Source organism: Zingiber officinale, chromosome 5A (assembly GCF_018446385.1).
Source record: "Zingiber officinale cultivar Zhangliang chromosome 5A, Zo_v1.1, whole genome shotgun sequence".
Taxonomy (NCBI): Eukaryota; Viridiplantae; Streptophyta; class Magnoliopsida; order Zingiberales; family Zingiberaceae; genus Zingiber; species Zingiber officinale.
Window position 1 is genome coordinate 91,869,913 of NC_055994.1, and position 25,455 is coordinate 91,895,367.

Here is a 25,455-nt window from a genome sequence, read left to right on the forward strand (position 1 = left end):
CCAAGCTTGGATTGAGAGCTTGATAACATCTAAACGAACCAAGCTCAAGGCAAGCTTCAAACAAGCTCAAGCTCATAAAAAATATACCAAGCCAAGTTTGAACACTCATTTCAAAAGCTTGGTTCATTTTAAGCTCGGCTCGGCTCGGCTCGGCTCGGTTATCTTATCAAACAAGCTTGAACACTCCAAAGCTCGACTCGGCTCGACTTGTTTACAGCCCTATACATGCATACATATATTCTGACGGATCAGATTTTGATCATTTAGCATGACCCATTAAATAAAATACTTTATATATTTTTTAACTGGTTATTCTAGCCATGGAGGTTTATCGTAATATTAAATATTAATAAATGCAAATAGAATGCTGAATTGATGTAATTGACACTTTTCAGGAATTAACTCTTTGATTTTACAAATTAATTTCAATAGCATTCCAATAAACACCGGTTTAATCGTTCACTTTCCAATAAATAATAAACAGGCATGCATTATGAACCACGTGGAGCATTATTAATGAGATTAGTCACGAAATAAAGAAAATTAACCCAATGAACCAATCTTAGAGCATCTAATACAAGCTTTGTCAAAGGTTTATAAAATTAAAAAATCTTAACAAAAAAACTTTTATGATTTGTATAGGAGATCATGTTTGAGATTTTTAATTCCAGAGCGGTTTGAATTTTTAAATCTATTTTTTCTTTTGAAGGTGGAGTCAGTAATTAATGTCACTTTTTCCAAACAATTAAAAAGTAAATTATTTGATAAAATATTTAATTATAATATTTTATTTCATAAATAGTTAGTAATAATTAAAATGGTACTTTTTTCTTTTAAAAATAAATATATTTGAGATAAGTTTAAAAAATATACAAATAACTATAATTAAATTAAATTTATAAGTAAATTAAATATTAAATAAAAATTATAAATTTAATTAAATTAAAAATCATAAATTTATTAATTTATTAATTTATTAATTTATTGATTTATTAATTTATTAATTTATTAATTTATTAATTTATTAATTTATTAATTTATTAATTATAAATTATAAATTATAAATTATAAATTATAAATAAATTAAATTATACATCATAATTAATTAAAATATCAAATGAAAATTATATAGAGATATTAAATGAAAAAATAATAAAGATATGTGATTTATAATATAGGAGACACAAAAAAAATCGTATGGAGATTTTTAATTTTGAAGAGAATAGTAGGTTTTTAAACTTGTGATGTGGCATATTGAAAATTACAAAAAAAAAATATTGAGAGGTTTAGGGCATCTCCAATGGTTAGAGCTCTAAATGAACTTTTTTCAAGATCCCAATATATCACATCAATAATATGAAAGCTTATTGAAATATCTCTAATAATTAAAGCTCTCAATGAATTTTTTTTATGATCTCGTTTATAGCATAAGTTGCATGACTTCATGCATATTACATCAAATTCGAGACAAAAAACTAGATTTATGTTTTCACTACTGCTCTTAAACTACAAACCTCAAACGTCACCTCTACAATGGTTTAAGACTTTTATTCAACTTTTTGGATTTTGAAAACCTCTCATAAACTTTGTATTGGAGATGCCCTTAATCATTGGAGAAGTCCTAAGAGGCTTTTATACTTATAATGTGGCATATTGGGAACTATAAAAAAAACTTATTAAGGGGTTTAACCACTAAAGATGTCCTTAAATACTATACATTTTTGCATTTAGGAATGAATATCAAATTCTATACTAGATTTTATATGAGTTGAAATTCATTTTTTTTTTTAACTTAGGAACAATAACTTGTAAGTACATTACAATAATAACATATTTTAAAATTATATTTTAAAGTCACATAAATTAGAAGTAATTTACAAAACTTATAAATATAATTTTGCAATTAAATAATATACAATTAATTCATACTAATATCAAATTTTAGTTAAGTTGGTGAGATGTCTCCATTATTTATTCTTTTCACATTGCTTAATAAGCCTACCAATGCACCTGAACCCCCTTAATTACATAATTTTCATATGTCAAATCGAAAAAGAAAGGTGAATTTTTTATAATAATAATAACTATTATTATTATTATAAAAGGTAAAACAAAATTGTCACAACTAGTGCTCGGGGAATTGTTTTTTTTTACAATTAAATAGGCAAGATTAATAGAAAAAAAGGGGATAAAACTCATGGTGAATATAATATCATTGGCAAGCAAGATATGAATGTTAAAATAATGTCACATTTACCAAAACTTTACACCAAATAAGTTGGTAAATTTTTTTATTATTAATCAATCATTTATTTTTCCACTCTTACACCATATTTATTCATTTATTTTCTTCATCATCACCATCGAAATCAAGTCCTCTCGCAGTACTGAATTTTATTTATACGATGATGATTATAAGTAAAATAGTATATTTATAAGCTACAAGAGAGAAATTAATTTCCCTTTAATAAAATTAGAATACGTATATATGTGTATATATATATATATATTCTTAATTAATTAAATAAAACAGAGTATTCATAGTTAATTAACTCTATGCATGTTCTCCGGCGCCGGCGACGGATTAGATCGCGTTATCGATCTCGAGAGCATAAGAGGCGTATCCAGAATCATTGGAAGGGAATCCAATATCATCAGCCAAGAACTCCGAGATCCTCCCGAGCTCGTCCCAAATGCTGTCTCTCATGAAATCGTTCGAGCTCGGGCTGATGATATGTTCGTTGGTCATCACGGCCGACGAGTTCGCCTGGAACAGGGGTTGACCGCCGACATTTGTGCTGATAGAGCTCCAAAACACGGCGCCGGGGGAGTTGTTAATGTGGTCTTGTTGATGAACGAGTTGCAGCCCCGCGGCAGAAGAGGTGCAGCAGACGGAGTCGTCAGGGTCGCAGCAGTTGGTGACGCTGCTGGATTCCGGCGGCGACTTCGTCGGAGCAGCGATCGTGGTTTTGTAGCTGTTGGGCTGCTTCTTGTAGGAGGCGCTCCTCTTGAAGATTCTGCAGATCGTCCAAACTTCCTGCAGAGTTTCAATTTCGATCACAAATCCGAACCAATTAAGTAATCGATCAATCCATAATCCATCGGGCTAGCTTAATTAATTAATTGAACTACCGCTTCTTGCATGGTGGCGGCGTTCTTGGTGGCGACGGCGGTCGAGGCGGCGGGAGGGACGGGGAGGCGGAACTCGTGCATCATCCAGTCGGTCTTGGTGCCTTTTCCGGCGTGGCCGCGGTAGTAGACGAGGGACTTCTTGAGGCCGATGCAGTGGTGGGAGGCGGAGTGGATGGGACGGTCGATTCCGGTGGCCTTCCAGAAGCCACAGCCAGTGACCCTGTTCGGCCGGACGCTGTTCCTGTACTTCCTCCCTCGCCGGCAGAAGAAGTACCACTCCTTCTCCCCCGCCGTGATCATAAACTCTGCAGCAATTAATTAACCCCAACAAATCTCATCAAAACCACAACATTTTGCCACAACCCTACCATTAATCTCATCAAAGCCGCATTCAATTTTTTCTGTGAGATCATTAAATTACTTGGCAAATCCCAAGGTTCGTGTTTGTACACGTCCATCTCCTTGATGATCTCGATGCTGAGCGGCTTCTTCTCCACCTTCCGGCGGAGGTAGAAGCCGACAAGCTCCTCGTCGGTGGGGTGGAACCGGAACCCAGGAAGCATCGCGTCGTCCTCCTCCACCTCCACCTCCACCTCCGGCGCTGGCTCCGCCACCGCCTCATGCTCTGCTCTCACCAACTCGGAATTCTCCATCGAAATATACGATATCAAACCACCGCTTCTTCTTCTGCTTCTTCTTCTCCTCTTTGTTGGCCGGAGAAGAGAGAGTCCGGCGAGTGGGATGAGCTCCGGCGGGCGCGGAGGAGGTATATATAGAGAAGAGAGAAGGGAATAAGGCGCATTGCATGAACAGAAGCGGAATAGAATATGGAGATGTGGATGGGTGAGAGGGACGTATTTGCAAATTTAATTATTTTCTTCAAAATTTAGGGATGGAATAATTAATTTTATTTATTTATTATTATTATTATTTTGATGGGAAATAAATAAAGCTGGTTGAATATCAAATATCAAATATCAAATATCAAATATCAATAGAGAAAAGATCATGTGACGAGCGTGGGTGGGTTTTGATAGATAGCGAGTTAGCTTAATTAAGTATATTCCAAAGAAAAATATTAAATCAGGTAATATCCATGGCGATTGATTCCGTCTCATCAAAATTTTTCATTAATTGACAAAGTAAATCAAGAACCGTTTATGACGGACAATCCAAAAGTTAAACATCTCATAGTTACGAATCTCATTTGGAGAAATTTTTTTTATAAATACGTCATAACTGAGAATCAAAATATGATTATCTGAATGACAATTTGACATCTTTCCACTCCATTATAACCTCAAAACCAACTCAAGTATATTCCAAGAGACATGCCCATATGATAAATTTGGGAAAAATAATGAACTTGTTTTATTATTATTGTTGTTACTTTTCAATTAAATTAAAAAAATTATATATATATATCACCGTGAGCATTAAGTTTTTTTTAAAATTTAAGATTTAAAATTTAGAATTTAAGGTTTGATTATATATAGAATCTTGATTCTCTACTATTTTATGATGCTCACTTGTGTAATTTTATTTTATTTTTTTAACTTCAATATTATAAATTAAATATAAGGATTAAACCCTAAATTCTAAAAAAAAAACTTTATATACTCGGTGGTTTCAAGGTGAGAACCATAATGTAACATTCAAAACACATTACTTTGAAAAATATACCATCCACGTTTTTAGATTCATCATTAAAACAATCTAATAGGAATATTTATAGCATGCATAACAATATTACAATAATTTTTTCTTGGTTCTTTTTTTGCAAAAGGTATAGGCTAATCCGGAGCAATCTACACAATTGATCTCATAGTCATATGTAGAGAAATAAATCAAGAAATTGAATAGATCATCACATGAAAAAGTATTTTCTTCAATTTTATCGGGAATTGATCCTTGGCCATATCTACAAATCTACTATAAGATAACCAATTTGACTATGCCCTTAAGACTATAATAATACAATCTCTTGAATGGTTACCAACCGGTGTTAAGAAAGAATTGAAGTACAACCAATTGAGTGAAGAACATTAGTTTAACATTGATAACTCAAGTTAGAGATCCAATATTCCTCTCATCACCTCCCTAATAAACTTCCTTACAGATCACTCAATGAAATACAAATGTGTATATCTTTTTATCGTCCTTTACATTATTCTATCTAAACCTTCGTAAACATATTGTCACCGTTTCACCTAATTAATCTTTGATACATAATTTAGCCATAAGTATTTTACTCATTTAAGGAGTTTGTAAAATTGAAAGCTTCAAAGTGAGCCTTTTGAAAAAGTGTAAATCAATATATTATATAATATTAGAGGGAAAGGTTGGGTGCTTCTTTAATTAAATTAAAGAATATATAAAGAATTAAAAAATGTAAAATTATTGTGAATTTTTTGTGAAAATAAAATGGCAAAATTATTATTATGTAAAGAAATAATAAGTAATGATAGGAGCCCCCACAAGCTGCTCAGTGTGTCTTTCTTTACAAGGATGAATTGTTTCACATCAATGCATGGCTTTTGTGGCCATTACTTTACAATACCATCTCTAACTCGTTGCCACTTTTAACTTTGAGGGGGGGGAAACAGATGAATTATTTATCCCCTTTTTTATTGCATTATTAATTTGGGGAAAAAAATAAATTTTCAAGATATAATTAATTTAATTATTTATACGAAGGGGGGGTTGCCTCGTCAGGATACTCAAAGAATAAGAATAAGAAGACAAAACTCTAGTACTTTTCATCCTTTAAAGTAAACAAAGGTTTTGCAACGATATTCGAATTCATTCTTCAACTCCTCAATCTAGAGTTTAGGGTTTAGGGATGATGCTAGACTTTTTGATCTTATATTGCTAATATTTTATGATTGATAGACTTGGAAGCTTTAAACTGATTTTGCCCTTAATCATCAACACTAGTCTCAATTAATATGGGTGAATAATAACAAAACTTCTAAGTAACAACATCAATAGTTAAAATTAAGTAAACCCATAAGAGATGGCATTTAAATGATCTTTTAAAAAATATAAAGACAAGTAAAACTTTTATTAGTCATTACCTTTGACCTAACAACATTAAGTTCAACACTAAAAAATGGTACAACCTTACAGAGCTTTAGGGTTAGCAAAAGAAGTGATGGAAGGAATGGAAAGAAGAGATTAAAGTAGTAGCTTAACCTCACAGCATTAGAAAGCTCAATTAAGCTCAATTAATCGAGAGAGGTTTTATCCTTTTTCTAAGAGAAATAAATGTCGATCTATTAATGAGACAAGTATGGAATTTGGTAAACACGAAACAGTTCAGAGACAATTCACATCATGCTATATTTAATATTTCCATCCATTACATTACTGCCTTAACTCTTCTTTATTACTGAATCCCCATGCACTAATTGAAGCCAGCAAACCCTGTTCCATCACATCTTCCACGGTCTTAATTCCTTCAACTCACTCCAGCTCTCATTTTCAAGATTAATTCATTAGTTGGAACTTGAAGGGCACACCAGAAACCAAAGCCTCTCCTCATTCCATAATTAAATATGGCCAACTAAGAAGCATGCAGAAATATAAAATCAAAGTTTTTTCATGGCTTTTGTTTATTTATACGTATAAATCCTGCACATGATCGAGGACTAATAGCAATTAAAGTAAGTGGCTTCCCGGAGATGTATATATCAAGCTCTCAAAAAAAATAACCACGGCAGAGTATGCATATGAACCAATAAAATACAGCAAATGAATGACAGCGTATTGGATTCATTTTCACTACTTTGGTTAATTGAGAGAGTCTGAGTTAGATCCGATTCGAGATTGTTCTTCGATATGTTAGGCCAACCTAAAGGCAGTTGAGGCCATAGTTGTTTCCGGGAATCATTGAGCTGTGTTGGCACACCATAAGATACAGATTGCTAATGGTGGTTTGAGTCAAAGATACAGAGAAGATATGCATGAAATAAATAAAATGTGTTGCCAAGAAGAGTTTACCCAAATATATTTGATCAAAGCTTCTGCTCAGTGAGTTGAGTTGAATGATACCTAGCAATAGCATCCATACTAGTTGAATGGACAGAGTGTGTATTACTAGGGGAGAGCTGAAGCTATACATGAAGAAAAGGTGACAGTAGGAAGCACAAATCCATATACAGCTAATATTAAAACCTAGCTTGAATGTGCAATATAACTGCATGTAAATGATAAAAGATTGTACCTTTAGCTTTATATTTAGTATGCATCAGGGTTTAGACTCTGTTAATAACTTAACTGAGTACTGCAACTTCAGCACTTGTTTGTATGAACGTTTTCTCTTGCTCTCTTGCTTGTCTATTCTGCACTCAGAAAAGTGGACAAGACATCAGGACAAGTTTAATTCCTCTGTGTAATGTGAAAGAGAAGAAAAATGTCCAAAAAGTGCAAAAACAATCCAAGCCCAATGCCAAGGGTTAGTGCAATGCTAACAATCATGCTGTGCTTGCAGGCATGAAGAACAATGCATGCTGATTATGGCCAAGCAGTATTACTCTGTGTAAGAAAAGAAAAAGACTATTAGCTCTATGTCAATGTTCATTTAAAGTAAGTTTCATAGCTTTAGAAGAGAGCCAGACAGCATTAATTTCAACTGTTGTAGTCATATGAGCATGTTTCAAAGCAAAGCAACTTTTCTTAAATGGTTCGTTTAAAGTTTCCTTTAGAGCAACTTGTCAAAAATAAGTAACCTATTCTTTGCTAGTCACCAGATCCCAAATTGTGGCACAACTTATGGCTCAAGACAATATCCAACTCAGAGAGTTTAAATACAACTCAGAGTTTACTTTTGATCAATGCTTTCATAATTCATTGAACCATTAGAAGGGAGGACATCCATTCTCTCTTGCAACTTTGTTTACTTTTGATCAATGCTTTCATAATTCATTGAACCATTAGAAGGGAGGGCATCCATTCTCTCTTGCCATTGCTGATGAACCATAGAACTTCCAATGAATATTAAACTTCTCTCATAGATCAGTGTTCACCAGTACAAGTGCTAGATTAACCCTTATTTGCCTTTTTGATTCATCCCTTCCAAATTTAGAGATTTAAGCTTCAACATCAAAGGTTGATGATGATGATGATTGTAACGGCATCAAGATGAATATTCTCGAACAATCAGACATCTAATGAAAGAAAATTATAACCAAATCAGCAATCATTTCTTTCATAAGATTTTCAGATACCCAGTCTTTAGCAGCTGTTCTTTTTTTTTTTTTAATTGCTTTTTGAAGCATCAATTTTCACAGTGGACCCAATCTTTTGCTACATCTCCTGCAGTTGCGACAATAGAAAATATCTCCATCCCCAAGGTTCACATCAAAAGCACTTTGAACAACCACAATTCTATTCGGGCTCATTTTTCTGTGCTCTGGGAGCTTTCTTCTAAGGTGGAGGAAAGGAAACCTTCCCCAAAACAGACAAATTGTTTGACATTTTGTGCCAAGGCAAGCTGTGGACCACTGGAAGAATTCAAACAAAGTCATCTTGAAGATTTACAAAACTAATGACCAAAATTTGTGCTGGGCTGATAGCTATCAAAGTATGGATGGGACAAGCTCCTCCAAATAAGACCCGTGTACTTACTGTTGTTTTTCAAAATATTTATGTGCAACTCCATGATCTGATTTTCTGGCTGGTCTGTGTTTTCCTTTCCTATTATGGAACTATGAGGTTACTGTTTCCAACTCTTCTGGCAACCTTTCAGCTTAGCTACATGCTCCACTGCAGTTAGGGTCGTCTTCTCTTGTATTTGTGTAAATACTTGCTCACAATTTTCCTGTTTTCAGAAAAAAGTTGGCAATCACAAGGAAGACTTGAGCAATTTCAATAACACAAATTGGTGACAGAAAAGAAATGCACATTTTGTTTGTTACGACTTGCAAGTCCAAGTTGCAAATATTTTAGGAAATCTTCCAAGTCCGAAAAAAAAGGGGAAATTAGACGTACAACACCTAATGCAACCTAATACAATCAATAAGTTAAACCTACCATTTTGATTACTGATCCTCATCTAAAAGCCATTCTGAAGACTCTACAAATATATGGGTCATTTCTTAGTTTCATAGGCAATACAACATTGGCTTGGTGAGTCCTTGAGGATGATGTTATGTGCACTCCAACAAAGAGTGGAAAAGAATACCTGGGTTTGTCAGAGTATCTAGTATGCTTCTGGGACACTATTATCCTTGTGGAATTCAACAGAGCTCCACAGGGTAATGCTTCTTAAATCTTAAGTATAACTGTTTCCAGTAACAGTTCTTCAAGTATCAAAATTTCATTTAACTCCAGTTCCAGTTCATTTCTTTGATACTGGCCTCTTTAAGTTTTTCCCGTTGCAATTAATCAATGCATCCCATACCTCAATCTGCGTCAGTTAAATAAATCATCATCTTAAAGTCAAAAACTCAGAGAAAAGAGTAGAGATCATGTGTTTATTCAGTGCAGGCATATATAAACAATATTCTGCCCACTTTTCTTTTATCCACAATTCTGCAGAGTTTATAAAGAGATCCTTTATGACATCTGTCATATTCAAGATATAGCAGAATCAATTTTGGGGTTATAGAGTAAGCAACAATTAATCAGTTTGTGTAACGCCCAACTGTTTACCACATTCTGCCTTCGGTGTTCTTTGAAAAGAACATATCTTTCAATGCAGCAGTGTCAACAAGGCTATCTCAGCTAATTAGTTTTGAAAGGAACACACATTCAAATGCTTATAAGAACAAAGGCATGGTCCTCAAGTGGAAGATGTAAATATGTAGCAAGTTGCGAACATTAAACTACTTAATTAAGTAGTGTCATTCATGGCAGTGTATTATCCAAAAATAGTAAATTTCTTTGATCCTATTGAGTTAGGCCATCCCTAAAGTGGCATGTGATACATGGAATATTAGATTGTCAATACGGAGCTAATTAACTATTTTATGGATAATAATAGAAAGTGATATTGAATGAGTAAAGCATCCACCATTTATGAACGTGTGAAGCCAGTTAGGTAATTTAACTCAAATGTCTTCAGGCTATAAATTCAATGTATCACCTCATCATTAAGTTCTAAATATTCCTTAGGTGGGGAAATCCTTGGTCAAATTATAGATATCTGTTATGATAATGTTCCATATTTAGATGGTGCATTGATACTCATTTATATATGACAGATTACAAGTACAACCACCATAAAGTTCACATAGATATCTATATTCAACACGTGCACTTTCACCAAAAAGATGGCAAAAAAAAAATATCACTAAAAGCAGATACTAATTTTGTTACTAGATTTATCGGTCTAAATCTGGTGGTTAAAAAAATATCATTAGTGATAATTTTTAACATTAATAGATTTATTTTATACTCTCGTTACTAAATGATATAACTGTGATACTAATATTAAACAAATTAGTTGTGGCTAAAGATTCATCTTTTATAGTGAATTTGAATATAAAGCTAGATTTTGAAACCAAAAAAAAATTATCTACCTAGAATTTGGTGACCAACAATGTTTTTCATTGAGTTTTCTACACAATGTTATAAATCATTTGTATTAGTATTACAAGGTAAATCTTTACAATATCCAAGCCAAATTAGTTTCTGTCAACTTCCATCCTCTTTTTTCACTTAAAAATAAAGGTATCTGTAAAGATACCATCGTTCTAGATGATCATAAGCTATTTCGAGCAACTTTATGAGGATTGGAACTCCCTGAGTAGTTGAGACTATTATAATATAATAATGATTAGATGATGATAGTGAAGACGAATGAATCAAATACACTATCTTCAATCCCTCACTGCTTTCCCAATGACCAGAGCTCCAACCCAATTCAATGCTTCATTAACGGTGCATTTGTAGGGAATGGGGAGGTCCAAACCTCAAGTTACATGTGCCACTGCTGATGACTTTTAAGGAGTCTGCTAATTCAAGGAACTGCATGAATTAGACTGAAATTTAATTGTTGATAAGAGTTGGCACACAACTTGTGGTTTTCATAAATGGGTTGTAAGACTAATGTTTCCATTGGGAGGATCATTTACTAATCTGAAACTAAACCAATTTGGATTTTTTTTTTTTATGTCCCAAGAGGCTCTACGGCTGTCAACCTGCATTGTGAAAACATTGCTAAACTGTTTAATATCTCAACTGGTTGTGATGAATTAGAGGATAATAGATTCACTTATGAGGGAAAACTTGTATTTAGAGTCAAATTGATTGTTCAGTTAATTCTAATCCAGAATTGACCCATTAGCTGATTAAACTGATTGCTCACCCATATTCTGCTAGTAGGGCCACAGTTTCAGCAGAAACTGGGACTGATCTTGAATCATGTAGGCATACTTTATTTGCATCATCCTCTAACGAGTCAGCATGCTTTTTTGGTGGAAGAATGTCATAAGAATCAGAGCATGTCTTGGGTCTTTCAACAACAAAGAACCTGATTCGGATTGCTTTGGCATCTGCTAAGACGAAATGGAACAAATTTGTTTAGAGACATGCAAGAACAAATTTCCCGAGGAAATGTCCAAGTTAATTAAGATTTAAAAGAAGTAGACGCGCCATAATAGTTGAATTCATGAATCTAAACAAGTAACATGCTAATGTAAGATCTGGTCGATGTTACAAGGAGCACATTTCTAATTTTTTTGAAGCATAACCTGGTCATGCCAGTTGCCTGACATGCTGTCTGTACGCGTGCATGCTATGCTAGCTCATCTCACTTTAGCAAGTAATTCTTTGATAACAATGTCCTATTTACATTCCTCTAAAAGATAAATTGAATGAAGATACACGACCTTTCCAGCTTTTCCAGACAGAGAACACCAGAAATTCATATCACAAAATGGATAGACATTGTTAGGACTCGTGTGAGCTAGAAGGGGATGGTGAATAGCTCCAATTGCTTCGCGTCTTCACTTGGTGCTCGTTGTTGAATGTACAGTAGAAACTTCAATCAACTTTGACGCATATGCATAACACCTTAATTTTACTTGGTATTCATGCCCTTGAGGCGACTAATTCAAAGGTCCACTTCTAGCGATCTTCTTCCACTATGAACTCTCTCATTCTCATAAATTTTCCGGAGACGGAGAAATCTCTTACCAGCTTGATTATACAAGAACACAACAAGAAGAGCAAACACAAATACAATCGAAATTGAAAATGACTTTACAATGAATTTTTTTTTTGCTTGGAAATGTCTCATTTTGACTCAGAAATGTACCAGCACTTCATCTCAAAATCACCAAGAACCGGCGCCCAAAATCTCCTCAAGAACCTTCTTTTATAAACTTTAAGTTCAAGTTGATTTTTGCCTATCAGTCGACTGATCTTATGCATTGATATGTCGGATCCGACCGTTTAAACTTGCAGAACGACTCTTTATTGACCTCTTTGACCACCATCTGTCGATTGATGAAACTCATCAGTCGATTGATGTCATTAGTCGAGTCTAACAACATAATCTACTTGCTTCTGTTCGGTTTTGATCGTTATTAGTTGATCGATGCAACTCATCAGTTGACTGATTCCATCAGTTGAGTCTAAAGTCATCACTCGATTAATCAAACCCATCAGTCGATTGATACCTGAGTTTTACAAACATAGATCAATGAACGAGCTCCGTTAAACAACAAAAATCGTCTCATTCTGATATCCAAGTAAAAAATTATGACCTTCGGAAGCTTACTCTATCGGAACTTCATCGTTGTCTAGCATCCAATTAACCTTGACTTGTTAGGACTTCATGCTTCGTCGCTAAGTATTCGGTCACCCTTAACTCATTTAGACTTTCCGTCCAAATGTTCAATCTTTCATGATGTTAGTACCTCAAAGTAGTTTTGATGTGATCAACCAAGTCAGGTTAGGTCATGTTGGTTTTTAACCCCTGTGTCTAAGTGTGCAAGAACTTAGGAGCATAGGAAGTCGAGCGAAAGACGCAGATAGCAAAAAGAACGGCACGGGAGAGAGCTGACGGGTTCGGTGCGTTCGAGAGACGAGATGCTGCAGAAGAGTATGCGGGTGGACGAGAAGGAGGCGCACAGCATTTCCGAGAGACGAGAAACCGGAGCGGAAGATTGCTCAAAGGCCGGAAGTTGGGTTCGGATGACCCTATTCCGGATGGCCGAGATCACCCCAAGCAAGAAGCGCTGAAGCCGAAACAAAAGACCTAGACCCAAGCGAGCGGAGCCGGAGCAAGAGCCCGGACCAAACAAGTTAACATAAGGTTAATTTTGGTCCGAACGCCCAGACCAAGAGTTTTATCCGGATCACGTCAAACGCAATCCGTTGCGACGGGAATAAAGTTTTATCCCCCTTGAGGCGCCTGAAACCCTTCCAGACGCCCTGACCAGGGATATAAATACAACCCTAGTCCCAATGATTCAACACAACACTTAAAAACGCTTCTAGTTTGTTTTACTACTTGTTTGTGAGCCATCAACACTGTAAGAGGCTTCTCCGCCTGAAGGAGACTGTTTACTGAGCCTTCAACTTCCTTGGATTAACAACCTCCCTGGTTGTAACCAAGTAACCTCTTCGTGCCTATACTCTTAGTTTACTTCTTAAACTTATTTTATGCGAGTGTTAGTTTAATAAAGCTATAAAGTTCGAGAAAAGTTCGTTTTTCTTTGCAGGGTTATTCATCCCCCCTCTAACCGGCCGCTAATGGTCTTTCAAGTGGTATCAGAGCGGGTTCGCTTCGAGAGGACTAACTGTCAAACGAAATACACGAGATGGCAGGACTGAGTATCGACCCACCGAAGTTCGAGGAGGAATTCGCGAGTTGGAAGAAAAAGATGGAGGTATTTTTCAAAATAAATTTTAAAATAAATAATTATGAAATATGATTTTATAGTCCCAAAAGACAAAGAAGAATATCAGTGGACGAAGAAGGAGCAAGTCGACTTCGTGGCAAACAGCAAAGCAAAGTTTTATCTGCTTAGTGTTTTTCCACCTCAAAAAGTCAACCGTATCGGAGCTTACGAGTCAGCTAAAGAACGCTGGGAGAAATTCATGGAACTACACGAAGGGATCTCTGAGGCAAAACTAGCGAGACGAGACCTACTCCGGAACCAGATCAACAACCTCCGATTAGAAGAAGGTGAAACTGTCGCATACCGTCACTCAAGAATCAAGGCTCACGAATCTCGGAGAAAAGGTAACTGTTGGAACCCTAAGGTAGTTTTGATGTGATCAAACAAGTTAAGTTAGATCCTGTGGGGTTTAACCTTGTGTTTAAGTGTGCAGGAACTTAGGAGCACAGGAAGTCGAGCAAAAGACGCAGCTAGCAAAAAGGACGGCACGGGAGAGAGTCGATGGGCTCGGTGCATCTGAGGGGCGAGCTGCTGCGGGAGAGTAAGCGAACGAACAAAAAGAAGACGCGCGCCGTTTCCGAGGGACGAGAAGCCAAAGCGAAAAGTTGCTCGAGAAGACCGGAAGTTGGGTTCGGATGAGCTCTATTTCTGGCCGAAACCACTCAAGCGAGCGGAGTCGGAGCCGGAGCGGAAGACTCGGACCGAGACGAGCGGAAACGGAGCGGAAGACCCGAAGGAAAAATGTCAGCTATGTTGACTTTCCTGGTCTGGGCACTCGGACCAGGTCGAGGCGCCCGAACCTGGTCGGGGCACTCGGAACTAGTCCGGGGCGCTCGAAATCCAAACTTTACCCAAATCGACGTGGTTTTTAACCGTTGCGTCAAGGATAGAATTCTATCTCATTCCAGGCGCTTGGAACTCTTCTAGGCGCCCCGACCAAGGCTATAAATACAGTCCTGGTCTAAGAGGTTAAGAACAACACTTGTGATTCATTCTAGTTTTATTTTGTTATGTAATTGAGTACTTCAACTGCTGTAAGAGGTTTCTCTGCCTGAAGGAGATTATTTACTGAGCTCCAACTTCCTTGGATTAACAACCTCCTCGGTTGTAACCAAGTAAGCCTTTCGTGCCTCTTTTCTTTCAGTCATTTATTTTATTTATGCAAGTGTTAGATTAATTAAGCCGTAAATTCGAGAAAGACTCTTTTTATTTGTCAGGGATATTCACCTCTCTCTAACCGGCCAACGTCGGTCCTACAGTAACTAACTGAGATTCGCTAAGGTACGCACTTAATGCATTTCCTAGGACTCCGGAATGGTCAACCTTAGTAGATGCGTATTTCATCTCTAAGGATTTAGAGGTAAGCATTTTAGAAGAACTTTTTTTAACTTTTAAAATTCATTAGTCAAGATGTGCAAGTCTAACGAAGGAATTAAGGCAAAACATTGCCTTAAAAGCTAAAATGGACGAACCGGATTCCGAGACATCACTTGACAATAACAAAACGTTGTTAATGGTAAGGAGATTTAAAAAATTATTTAAATTCAATAAGTTTAATCAAGTGGAGAGTAAGAGAAGAAAAAGAAAGGTAAAATGCTACCACTGCAATGAAGAAGGGCACGTAAAAGACAACTTCCCTAAACTAAAAAGCAAAGACAAGAATAAGAACACAAGTACAGACAAGAGACCAACCTAGAAAAGGCACAAGAATCTAAAGGTGACATGGGATGAAACGTCGTCCGAGTCAGAGATCGAAGCGCTCGCTGGACTTGCGATAGTGGCACGTCACCAAGAAAACGAAGACGAAGCAAGCTCGTCCGAAATGAGCATCGATGAAGGGGGAGCGACATTAGAAGAAAGTAACATTTCAGGGGGAGCTTCAGATTGCGAGACCGACAAGTTAAGTCAGGTACGGTCTCTTCCTCCTAACAAGTCATTTCAGTTTATAAAACACTTATCGAAAAATTACTGTAAATTAAAAAAAGAAAATAAAGAGTTAAAATCAACCTTAGCTATATCTTGTCGATTAGAAGATCTCGACAAGATTAAAACTGAAAATTAAAAATTAAAAATTGAGAATGCAAATTTAAAGGATCAAATAGAAAACTTAAAAAATTTTGCATGTTTAAATTTGCCTGCTTCAATTTTCATGAACTATAAAAGATTAAATTGACAATTTAGATATTACAAGGGGGGAATTAAAAAATTATCTAGAAAATATATTTCTTAGAAATTTTTAATTAACCCAGTAGGAAGAAACCTATATTGGGTTCCAAAATCATATTTACATTGACTGTTTTTTTTGGGACTTAGTACTTTTAGAAAGAAAGTTAAATATTTAATTTCTTTAAAAGACTTTGTCTAGAAAGTGGTTGTTGTTCTAATAACCAAGAAGGCCTAGTACCTCGCCATAGAAATAAATGTTTAATTGACTTACTGTCAAACACTTAACTAATACTTTAAATTGTTTTTCAAAATTTCTGTGATCATTAAAATTTATTTAATAAAAATCATATTTGTTAGAGTTATTTTAGCAAACTTATTTTTCTATGAAATTTTATCTAAATAATTTTTTAAAAATTTTTTGTTAGGAAATTTTCTATGAATTAGTTATCATAGTGCAAATTGTTTTTAATTTTACTTCAACTTTTTGTAAAAATGTTTTTTTTTCTATTCAACCCCTGCTAAATTTATCAACAATTAAAGGAGTCTTTTTCAATTTTTTTCAAACCAGAGTTTTTGAAGCCTAACCTTTCATATTTTTTTTTTATTTTCCCTTAGACTTTAAATTTTTTAGATTTTCCCTATTAATGTGATCAAAGGAGGAGAAGGGAAGATTAAGTCTAGGGGGAGGGTAATTTATTTTTTTTTTAATTATTGAGTTGTAAATTTATTACCTTATTATTATTTCTTTATGTCTGTTTACCCTAACTTAACTTGGGTTACTCACATCAAAAAGGGGAAGATTGTTAGTACCCCAAGGTAGTTTTGATGTAATCAACCAAGTCAAGTTAGGTCCTGTTAGTTTTTAACCTCTGTGTCTAAGTGTGCAGAAACTTAGGAGCGCAGGAAGTCGAGCGAAAGACGCAGCTAGAGAGAAGGACGGCACGGGAGAGAGCCGACGGGCTCGATGCGTCCGAGGGACGAGATGCTGCGGAAGAGTACGCGAGTGTACGAGAAGGAAGTGTGCGGCGTTTTCAAGGGATGAGAAGCTAGAGCGGAAAATTGCTAGAAGGTAGGAAGTTGGGTTCAGGTGAGCCCTATTCTGGATAGCCGAGATCACTCAAGCAAGTGAAGCCGGAGCGGAAGACCTGGACCCAAGCGAGCGGAGCCGGAGCAAGAGCCCGAACCAAACAAGTTAACATAAGGTTAACTTTGGTCCGAGCGCCCGACTCAGTCCAGGCGCCCGGACCAAGAGTTTTATCCGGATCACATCAAACACGATCCGTTGCAACGAGGATAAAGTTTTATTCTCTTTGAGGCACCTAGAACTCTTCCAGGCACTCCGGCCAGGGCTATAAATACAACTCTAGTCCTAATGGTTCAAGACAACACTTAAAAACACTTCTAGTTTGTTCTACTACTTGTTTATGAGCCATCAATGCTATAAGAGACTTCTCCGCCTGAAGGAGTCTGTTTACTGAACTTTCAACTTCCTTAGATTAATAATCTCCCCGGTTGTAACCAAGTAACTCCTTCATGCCTCTACTCTTAGTCTATTTCTTAAACTTATTTTATGCAAGTGTTAGTTTAATAAAGTTATAAAGTTCGAGGAAGATTCGTTTTTCTTTGCAAGACTATTCAACCCCCCTCCCCCTCTAGCCGGCCGCCAAGGGTCTTTCACATGACCCACTTAGACTTTTCATTTCATGCAAAGTGTCTGATTCCCCATGACCCTCTTAGACTTCCCTCTTGCTAACTCTCTGTTGGCCTTTCGATCACCAAATGTCCGGTCAACCTTGACCCATTTGAACTTTCATCTTACCAACTTTTCTATTGGACTTCCGATCACCAAATGTTCGATCCTCTATGACCCACTTAGACTTCCCTCTTGTAAACTTTTCGTTAGACTTCCGATTACCAAATATTCAATCAACCTTGACCCACTTAGACTTTTCTCTTGTCAGCTTCCCGTTGGACTTCTGACATCATCAAGTATCCAGTCAACCTTAACCTACTTGACTTCTTTACAATCAAGTATCTAGTCAACTTTGACCTAAATTGACATCTTACTAACATATTGATCAAACATCGAAACCCAAATTCAAGTCAACTCGAGCTTGGTCAACCTTGACCTAAGGTTGATTGTACCAACAATCTCCTCTTTTTTATATTTGACAATATGTTAAATTTAGCTAACTCATTAGCCCAACTTTCCTCTTCATCCTTATTCTCATGCCAAAGCATGAATTAGAGTTTCCTAAATTAAATCATATATTCTCCCCTTTTGACATATCAAAAATATTTTCTCAAAATTTATTTCTTAAACTTCCAACATTATAATGGAGGTTCATTATCTTCCATTGTCTTCAATGATCAACCTTAATCATACACCCATTATCCTCCTTCTCAATCCTTCAAATATCTACCATTTATTTCTAATTCATGCATTTAAGTTGGACCTCCTCTCAAAGCATGCTCTAACTTCTATCATTGCACCAATAATTATTTGAAATTCCTAGACCTTTAGGAAGTACCAAAATCTAAGTCCTGAGGTTAAAAATTCAACCTTGAATCTAAACCTCCCCTCAAGTCCTTATTCTTCTCCATTTAACTTCTCTTTCTCATTTTCACCAAGAAAATCACCTTTGAATGTTTATCCAAGCATATTAGAGGATTGGGTATAGTTAAGATGTCTATGATTGAGTTTAAACGATTGAAATAACATATTTAAGCTAAAAACATAGTCATCAATTGATCGATGACAGACATCAGTCGATTGATTGACTGAAAACTACAATTTCAATTTTAATTTCAAAAATACATAAGTAATTCTACATTTTTTAAAAAATCATGAAATTTAATTCAGACATTATTTATGTCAAACATATCAAGAAAAAATAGTTATATATGAAAATACATTTTATTTTCAAACAATGGTATAAAGATGGAAACCCATGTATCAACCTAATCAATGATAATTCATATCAATAAATAGACTTGACCAAGGTTTTCCAAAATATTTTAAAATTATTTTCAAAACTAATTTTCAATGATGATCTTTGGGCTAAATGCACATGACTTGCACATTAGCTTTCCCTATGATTGGCCAATACAAAATTTATTTATTTTGATGAAACTATAAGTCAAATAGATGTACTAAATCAACATCTTGAACTTTGGTCATCCTCTTAATATTTCACTTAAATCTAATGTATCTCAATACACATACAAATTAACTCTATATTTCTTATGAGATGTATAAATTGGTTTTCCCCTAAACTAAGGGATCATGCATCTAAGATTTAAAATATCATTCCGTGTTGGGCGAAAAAGGTGAAACTTTCACCTACCATTCTGCTGGCAGATTGAAACCGGCAACGACACTCTGGAAGTTCCGAGGCCCACGGCAAGCCTCAAAGGTGTAGCGCGAGCCCCGTGGCGAACTCGTCGCGCAAGCCCTGCGGCGAACTCGTCACGCGAGCCCCGCGGTGAACTCGTCGCGCAAGCCCCGCGGCTACGATTGCGTGAGCCAAGCCACAGTGGACTCGTCACACGAGCCCAACAACTGCGGCAGACTCATCATGCAACCGGTGCAATAGTTCAAACATAGTAAAGATTAAATAATAGTTTAATAATTTCAATCAACTTCTAACTATAGTAAAGATATTTTAAATCAGTTTAATTAAACCCAAATAAAATTATCTCATTAATTATATATATATATTTTAAAATATTTTGTTTTTATTTTGTATTTTAAATATTTAGATTAGTTTTTATTCATAATTAATATATTTTATATTTAAAAAATATTAAAATCGTATCAACACAGCACGATATGAAACTGTATTGTTCTAGTCTAGGACCGAAATCTCGATATGAGTCGAGATTTTAAACCCTGTATGTATCTCTAACTAGACATTTTAAACTTGATCACCCTATCTAAGATGTCAACTAATGTCATTGTCCTTAATTATAAGGAATTGAAATAATGCAGGTAAATAATTATGACATACATCAAATGCATACTTTCAAAAGAAAAACTATCATAACTTAATAATGCATGTATGACATGACAGGTATCAAATATCATGGTAAAATGTAATATGTGAATTTCATGATGTCATGGCATATGATATAGCATACAAAGCATGACATTTATGGCATAAAGAATATACTTAAATTTTCCATCTAAGTGTTATCCACTAATCACTAGCCAAAACCCTAAATTTGGCACACTCTTGAATTCAATCTTATTTTGCCAATTTCATTCATCTTAATACCTCAAATTTTTATTTGCACACTATAAACTCTTCAAGGATAAAAATCAACTTCTCATTTTCAAAATGTCACAATACTTTAAAAATGCTCTAAAATGTCAACTTCACTATGGTTGGGTTCACTATCCTCAAATTAGAGTCGACACACCCTATATTCCCTAGTGTGAAGAGATCACGTTCTTAGGAACCCAATAGTTATTTGAGCTCCTTGGGTGGACTAAGTATTCACTAAGGATAACCTTTCTAGATACTTTTCTAATGACTTTCCTACACTTCTTTAATGCCTTAGTCATGCTAGTCTTCTCAAGGTCAACACTAGGGATAACCTCCCTTATAACCTTAACTTGACTTTTAGATCTACGGTTATATGGAACTGTATGATATAAGGTCATACTTTCCTTAGACTTAGGTTTGTATTCCAAACCTTTTTTACCCTTAGATGACTCTTGTCTATTTAAGTCTAGATCTTATCTTTTTGACCATTTAAACATATTTTCCATCTTACTAAGGGTCTTCTCTAGCTTATTAAGTCTTGACCTCAATACTTAATTTTCAATTCTCAGATTCTCAAATTTTGATTTCCCATTATTGCCTTGAATATTCCTTTTTAAATGCATGTGTCTAATTTCCTTAGGATTTTTGTCTAGATCTTTTCTATCCTTAGGTAAGGTTGTTCTAACATGATATGATATATAATTATCCTTAGAATTATCTTGCTTCCTATTTTTATAATGATGAGCTCTAAGAACATAAAAAATATTTTTAGCATACTTTTTATCTTGAAATCAAAGAAATAGCATTAATTAATGGTACCTTGGATCTTATCTTAAGCTCCTCTAAACTCCTCTTATCTTAAGCTCCTCTAAACTTGAGCTTCCACCTTTTTCTTTTCTTTGATCCTCCCCTTGGACATTGATTTTGGTAATATCCTTTTTGATTACAGGTAAAGCACACAATATGCTCCTTGCCCTTTCGTATCATGGGGCTAACATCTCTCGACTTCTCCTTCACCCTGGATGTCACTTGAGCCTTCTTCTTCATCAATTTGGGGCATTTGCCCTTATAGTGTCATCTTTCTCTACACTCAAAACACAATATATGATCTTTATTTTTAATACACAAATTTGCTATACCATCATGAGTTGAGCTCTCCATGCTTGTCGAGGTGGCACAATCTTCCTTATTGGCTCCCGATGTCAATGCATCCTCTCGGTCTGGTGTCAAAGGCCTATCCCCCTTAATTCTTGAGGTGAATACTTCTTCAATTTCCTCCTCGAATGTTGTATACCTCTCAACTTCTAAATCCTCTTATTCTTATCCAAAGAGTTTCCCTTTTGAATTTGTCTTCGCTTTACATTGAAGTTGAATCTTCATGGAACTTAGCTAACTTGCTCCATAATTTCTTGGCATCTTGATATATATCTTACACAAAATCACATTAGGCAAACCTCTATGTTCATTGAATGGCTCTTGCTTATCTCTTCCTAGATTTTGTCGATTTAACTCCTTAAAGACATTTTCCATTCTTTCAAAGGTCATTTCTAATTTATCAAGCTTTAACTTCAAGACTTGATTTTTCATTCTTAAATCCTTAGATTTGGATTTTTCTTGATTGCATTAGATACTTTTATTTCTAGGCTTATATCTAAAGTCCTTAGAATTTTTGTCTAGATTATTTTCTACCTTCCTATCTAATCCGGTACTGACGAGGCACACTCTCAATCGATCGATTAGCAGCTTCAATTGATCACCTAATCGATTCAGAAGCTTAATGTTCGCTCACAAACTCTCTCACTCGATCAAGACACTTTCTGCACTAGGTTTCGTCAACCAATCGATTACTTGATCGATTGACCCCCCCCCCCCCCCCCCCAATCGATTGGTAAGTAGTAAAATATGTAGATCTCTAAACGATCTTCATTTCGCATCCGAGATCACCTCATTCCAATATCCGAGTCAAAAGTTATAACTTTCGGAAGTTTGCTACGTTGGAACTTCCTCGTTTCATGTCAACTCCCTGTTGGACTTACGACTACCAAGTGTCTGATCAACCTTTAACCCACTTGACTTTCTCTTTGCCAACTTTTCGTTGGACTTCCAATCCCCAAGTACGGTCCTTCTTGACCCACTTGGATATTCCTCTTGCCTAATCTCAGTTAAGATTTTCCTTTGCCAACGTGCAGTCCTCCTTGACCCACTTAGACTTTTCTTTGTCTAACCGCAGTTAGGACTTTACCTTTGTCAAGGTGCGGTCCTCCTTGACCCACTTGGACTTTCCTTTGCCTAACCATAGTTAGGATTTTTTTTTGCCAATGTGCAATCCTCCTTGACCCATTTGAACTTTCTTTTGCCTAACTGCAATTAGGACTTCCCTTTTCCGGCGTGCGGTCCTCCTCGACTCACTTAGACTTTCCTTTGTCTAACCATCGAGTTAGAACTTCCCCTTGCCTAACCTTCGAGTTAGGATTTTGTCTTTGTCTAACCTCTAGTAAGGACTTTACCTTACCTAATCTAACTTTACCCTTGCCTAACCCTCAAGTTAATACTTTGTCAGTCAAGTATCCGGTCCTCCACGACCTACTTGACTTTCCTCTCACATATCTCAAGTATTCGGTCAACCTTGACCTACTTGATCTCTTTCCGATATTTTCCAAACATATTATCCAAACATCGAAACTCAAGCTCGAATCAACTCGAGCTTAGTTAAACTGATCAATCTTGACCAAGGGACGATTGCACCAATAATCTCCTACCATTACACAGCAACATCAAGATAAGTAGGATTGCTAACAGCAAAGGAAAAACAAGAGCTTGTGCCAGAATACAAAACTATGCATAGAGCATTCGAGTGCATAAAAAGTGAAACCAAAACTTTGAGAGAAACCAGATTGGTCTTATAGATTGCATCAGATACAGAGGTGGACTGTGCATCCAAAAACCGGATTGGCCTTAGAGGTTGCAGCTTGTCAGATGGTTGAAAGTAAGACTAGGCTCAAGCAAGATGCAGCAAGATCCAGAGCATAGTGATGTTGGTTTGGATGAAAGGAAACAATGTGACTGTATATGATATCAATTACATGGATTTACACTGAAGAAAGACATCAAAGTTTGTCAGACGCTTACATAATTATTCAGCTTACTGCATGAGAAAAAAACTACTATATCTTGTATACATTCGTCTAGTTCTAGGCTGATTTTATACTTCACATTCATAACAGTAAGAATGATAAATCAAATAGAAGGATGGAAAATGGAAAAGAGACATTTCACAATTAGTGAAATAGTAGTTATGTACATAATTGTTAGAATCATAAATTTCCCAATTAGTGATAGATTCAGATGAAATGGTATGTTCATATACATTAATCAAAATTTGAAAGACTGATAATGATTCAATTTGGTACAATACAATACAAATCATATTTTATATGAAAAAAAAAGGGAAGGAAAGATGTCCAAAAACCTAATCCAAACCTGTTGAAATTAATGCAATTCATTAAATTAAACCCAACAAATTGAAAATTAAATGCAATCATCTTACAAAAAGAGGGAAAGAATGTCTTTCTCAGAATTGACAATGATATAGAAAATAAAACACAGTACAAAGACAGTGTCAATGACAACAAAACTGAAGTAGAAACCCAGTAGTGAATAAGAAGAACAAATCTAGTCAAAACAAGACTTGAAGCCTATTTAGATGGTGGAGGCAATATTGACTAAAAAGAAATATATCAGGCCAAAGTCGTCTTCTACTCCTCTCATCATGTAGCCATTATATTTGTTGTCCCTCTTCCTCTCTTCAACCATAGTGATGATCGAGATACAAAGTCAACGTCAAAAGTGAGCCTAATAAAAAAAAAAAAAATCTAGTTTCAATAACAATGGATGAAGACATGTCTCACTGCCCTTTTTTCACTTACTGATCAAAGGAAATATACAATATTCTAAGGTGAGCATATTGACAAATAGCTAATTTTAAAAATCAATCATGTAGGTCAATTATTAGATATAAATTACCAAAAAGCACTCATCAACACAAACAGGATCAGTGGAAATTTAATAATTAGCATTTGCACAATTGTGGAGCAAGAAAGAGTTGGACAATGACATCAAAGTTCATAATATCTAAATTCACTTATTTACCCCAAATGCAGTCGCAATTGACCAAGTTCCAGAATCTACAGCCGTAATAAATCCAAGCATCCTTTGCAGGGATCCACGGAAATTAGAATTTCTCACCTCACTAAGGAAAGCAATTTAGCCATTCCACACGACTTTATAAGAAAGACGACAGAAACAAACTACAAAGGGATGCAATGCTCCTTTATTGAGAGCAGCTTTCTCACGCAGAAGAACTATACACATACATATTGCGTCATAGGAATCAGGCAAGCATGTATTACATCTAACTCAAACATCCATAGTTGATGGACAAAACTATACCTGTATTTTTCCTAGTACAACAAATTTTATTCATCTCCATTTAACGACTCCGATGTAAAAAGTATACACATGGAATTTATAATATGTAGAATTGGTGTGAACTCCAGTTTTCCCTCAAAAAAAGGTCCAACTTTTACAAGTATTATACCCAATGAAAGGATGGAACTTAAACAGCAAGAGTTGAAAGCCACACCATTTCTAATCGCTCCTCCAGCTGACGTCGTCCGCCACTGGATCCATCTCCAAGCTGCTCTCAGTGCCCTCTTCGCTCAAACGTCACAGGAAGAGGGGATGAGATGGATCCCTATCCGAGCGCGACAACCATCGATATCCAAAATCTTTCTGTTAATTGCAAAACAGTCCTCAACTGTTGCCTAACCATTTTGGTCATGAATTAATGCATCCCCCTCTCTCTCTCTCTCTCTCTCTCACACACACACACAAACACACACATCCCCCTCTCTATCCCACCCGGTCCATCCCATATTAGCTCGGGTACTACGATTTACCTCCCTCACAATGACCGTGGGTCCGGTCGGTGGGGGCCCTGGGGACGAGGGTTTCGCCTTTTTGCTGCAATGATTGAC

The 25,455-nt window shown here is 35.8% G+C and overlaps 1 protein-coding gene and 1 long non-coding RNA gene across 11 annotated transcripts; both read right to left on the reverse strand.

The window, feature by feature from the left end:
- Window positions 1–2,379: 2,379 nt before the first annotated feature.
- Window positions 2,380–3,869, reverse strand: LOC121983014 (transcription factor JUNGBRUNNEN 1-like). Its single transcript, XM_042536001.1, has 3 exons — window positions 3,554–3,869; window positions 3,133–3,437; window positions 2,380–3,037 (listed from the first exon to the last, which is right to left on the reverse strand). Exons 1-3 carry the CDS (start codon window positions 3,783–3,785, stop codon window positions 2,585–2,587), a joined length of 990 nt encoding a protein of 329 aa, XP_042391935.1. The 5' UTR covers window positions 3,786–3,869; the 3' UTR covers window positions 2,380–2,584.
- Window positions 3,870–6,455: 2,586 nt separating this feature from the next.
- On the reverse strand, window positions 6,456–25,231 carry LOC121980968. 10 transcript variants are annotated; one of them, XR_006111696.1, is made up of 7 exons: window positions 25,062–25,231; window positions 11,444–11,630; window positions 9,317–9,541; window positions 7,863–8,953; window positions 7,606–7,668; window positions 7,358–7,475; window positions 6,456–7,247 (listed from the first exon to the last, which is right to left on the reverse strand). It is a non-coding gene; the product is annotated as an uncharacterized LOC121980968 (long non-coding RNA). The 10 variants fall into 10 exon arrangements; XR_006111697.1 differs by lacking the exon at window positions 7,606–7,668 and having other exon boundaries at window positions 7,959–8,953; XR_006111695.1 differs by lacking the exon at window positions 7,606–7,668.
- Window positions 25,232–25,455: the final 224 nt, after the last annotated feature.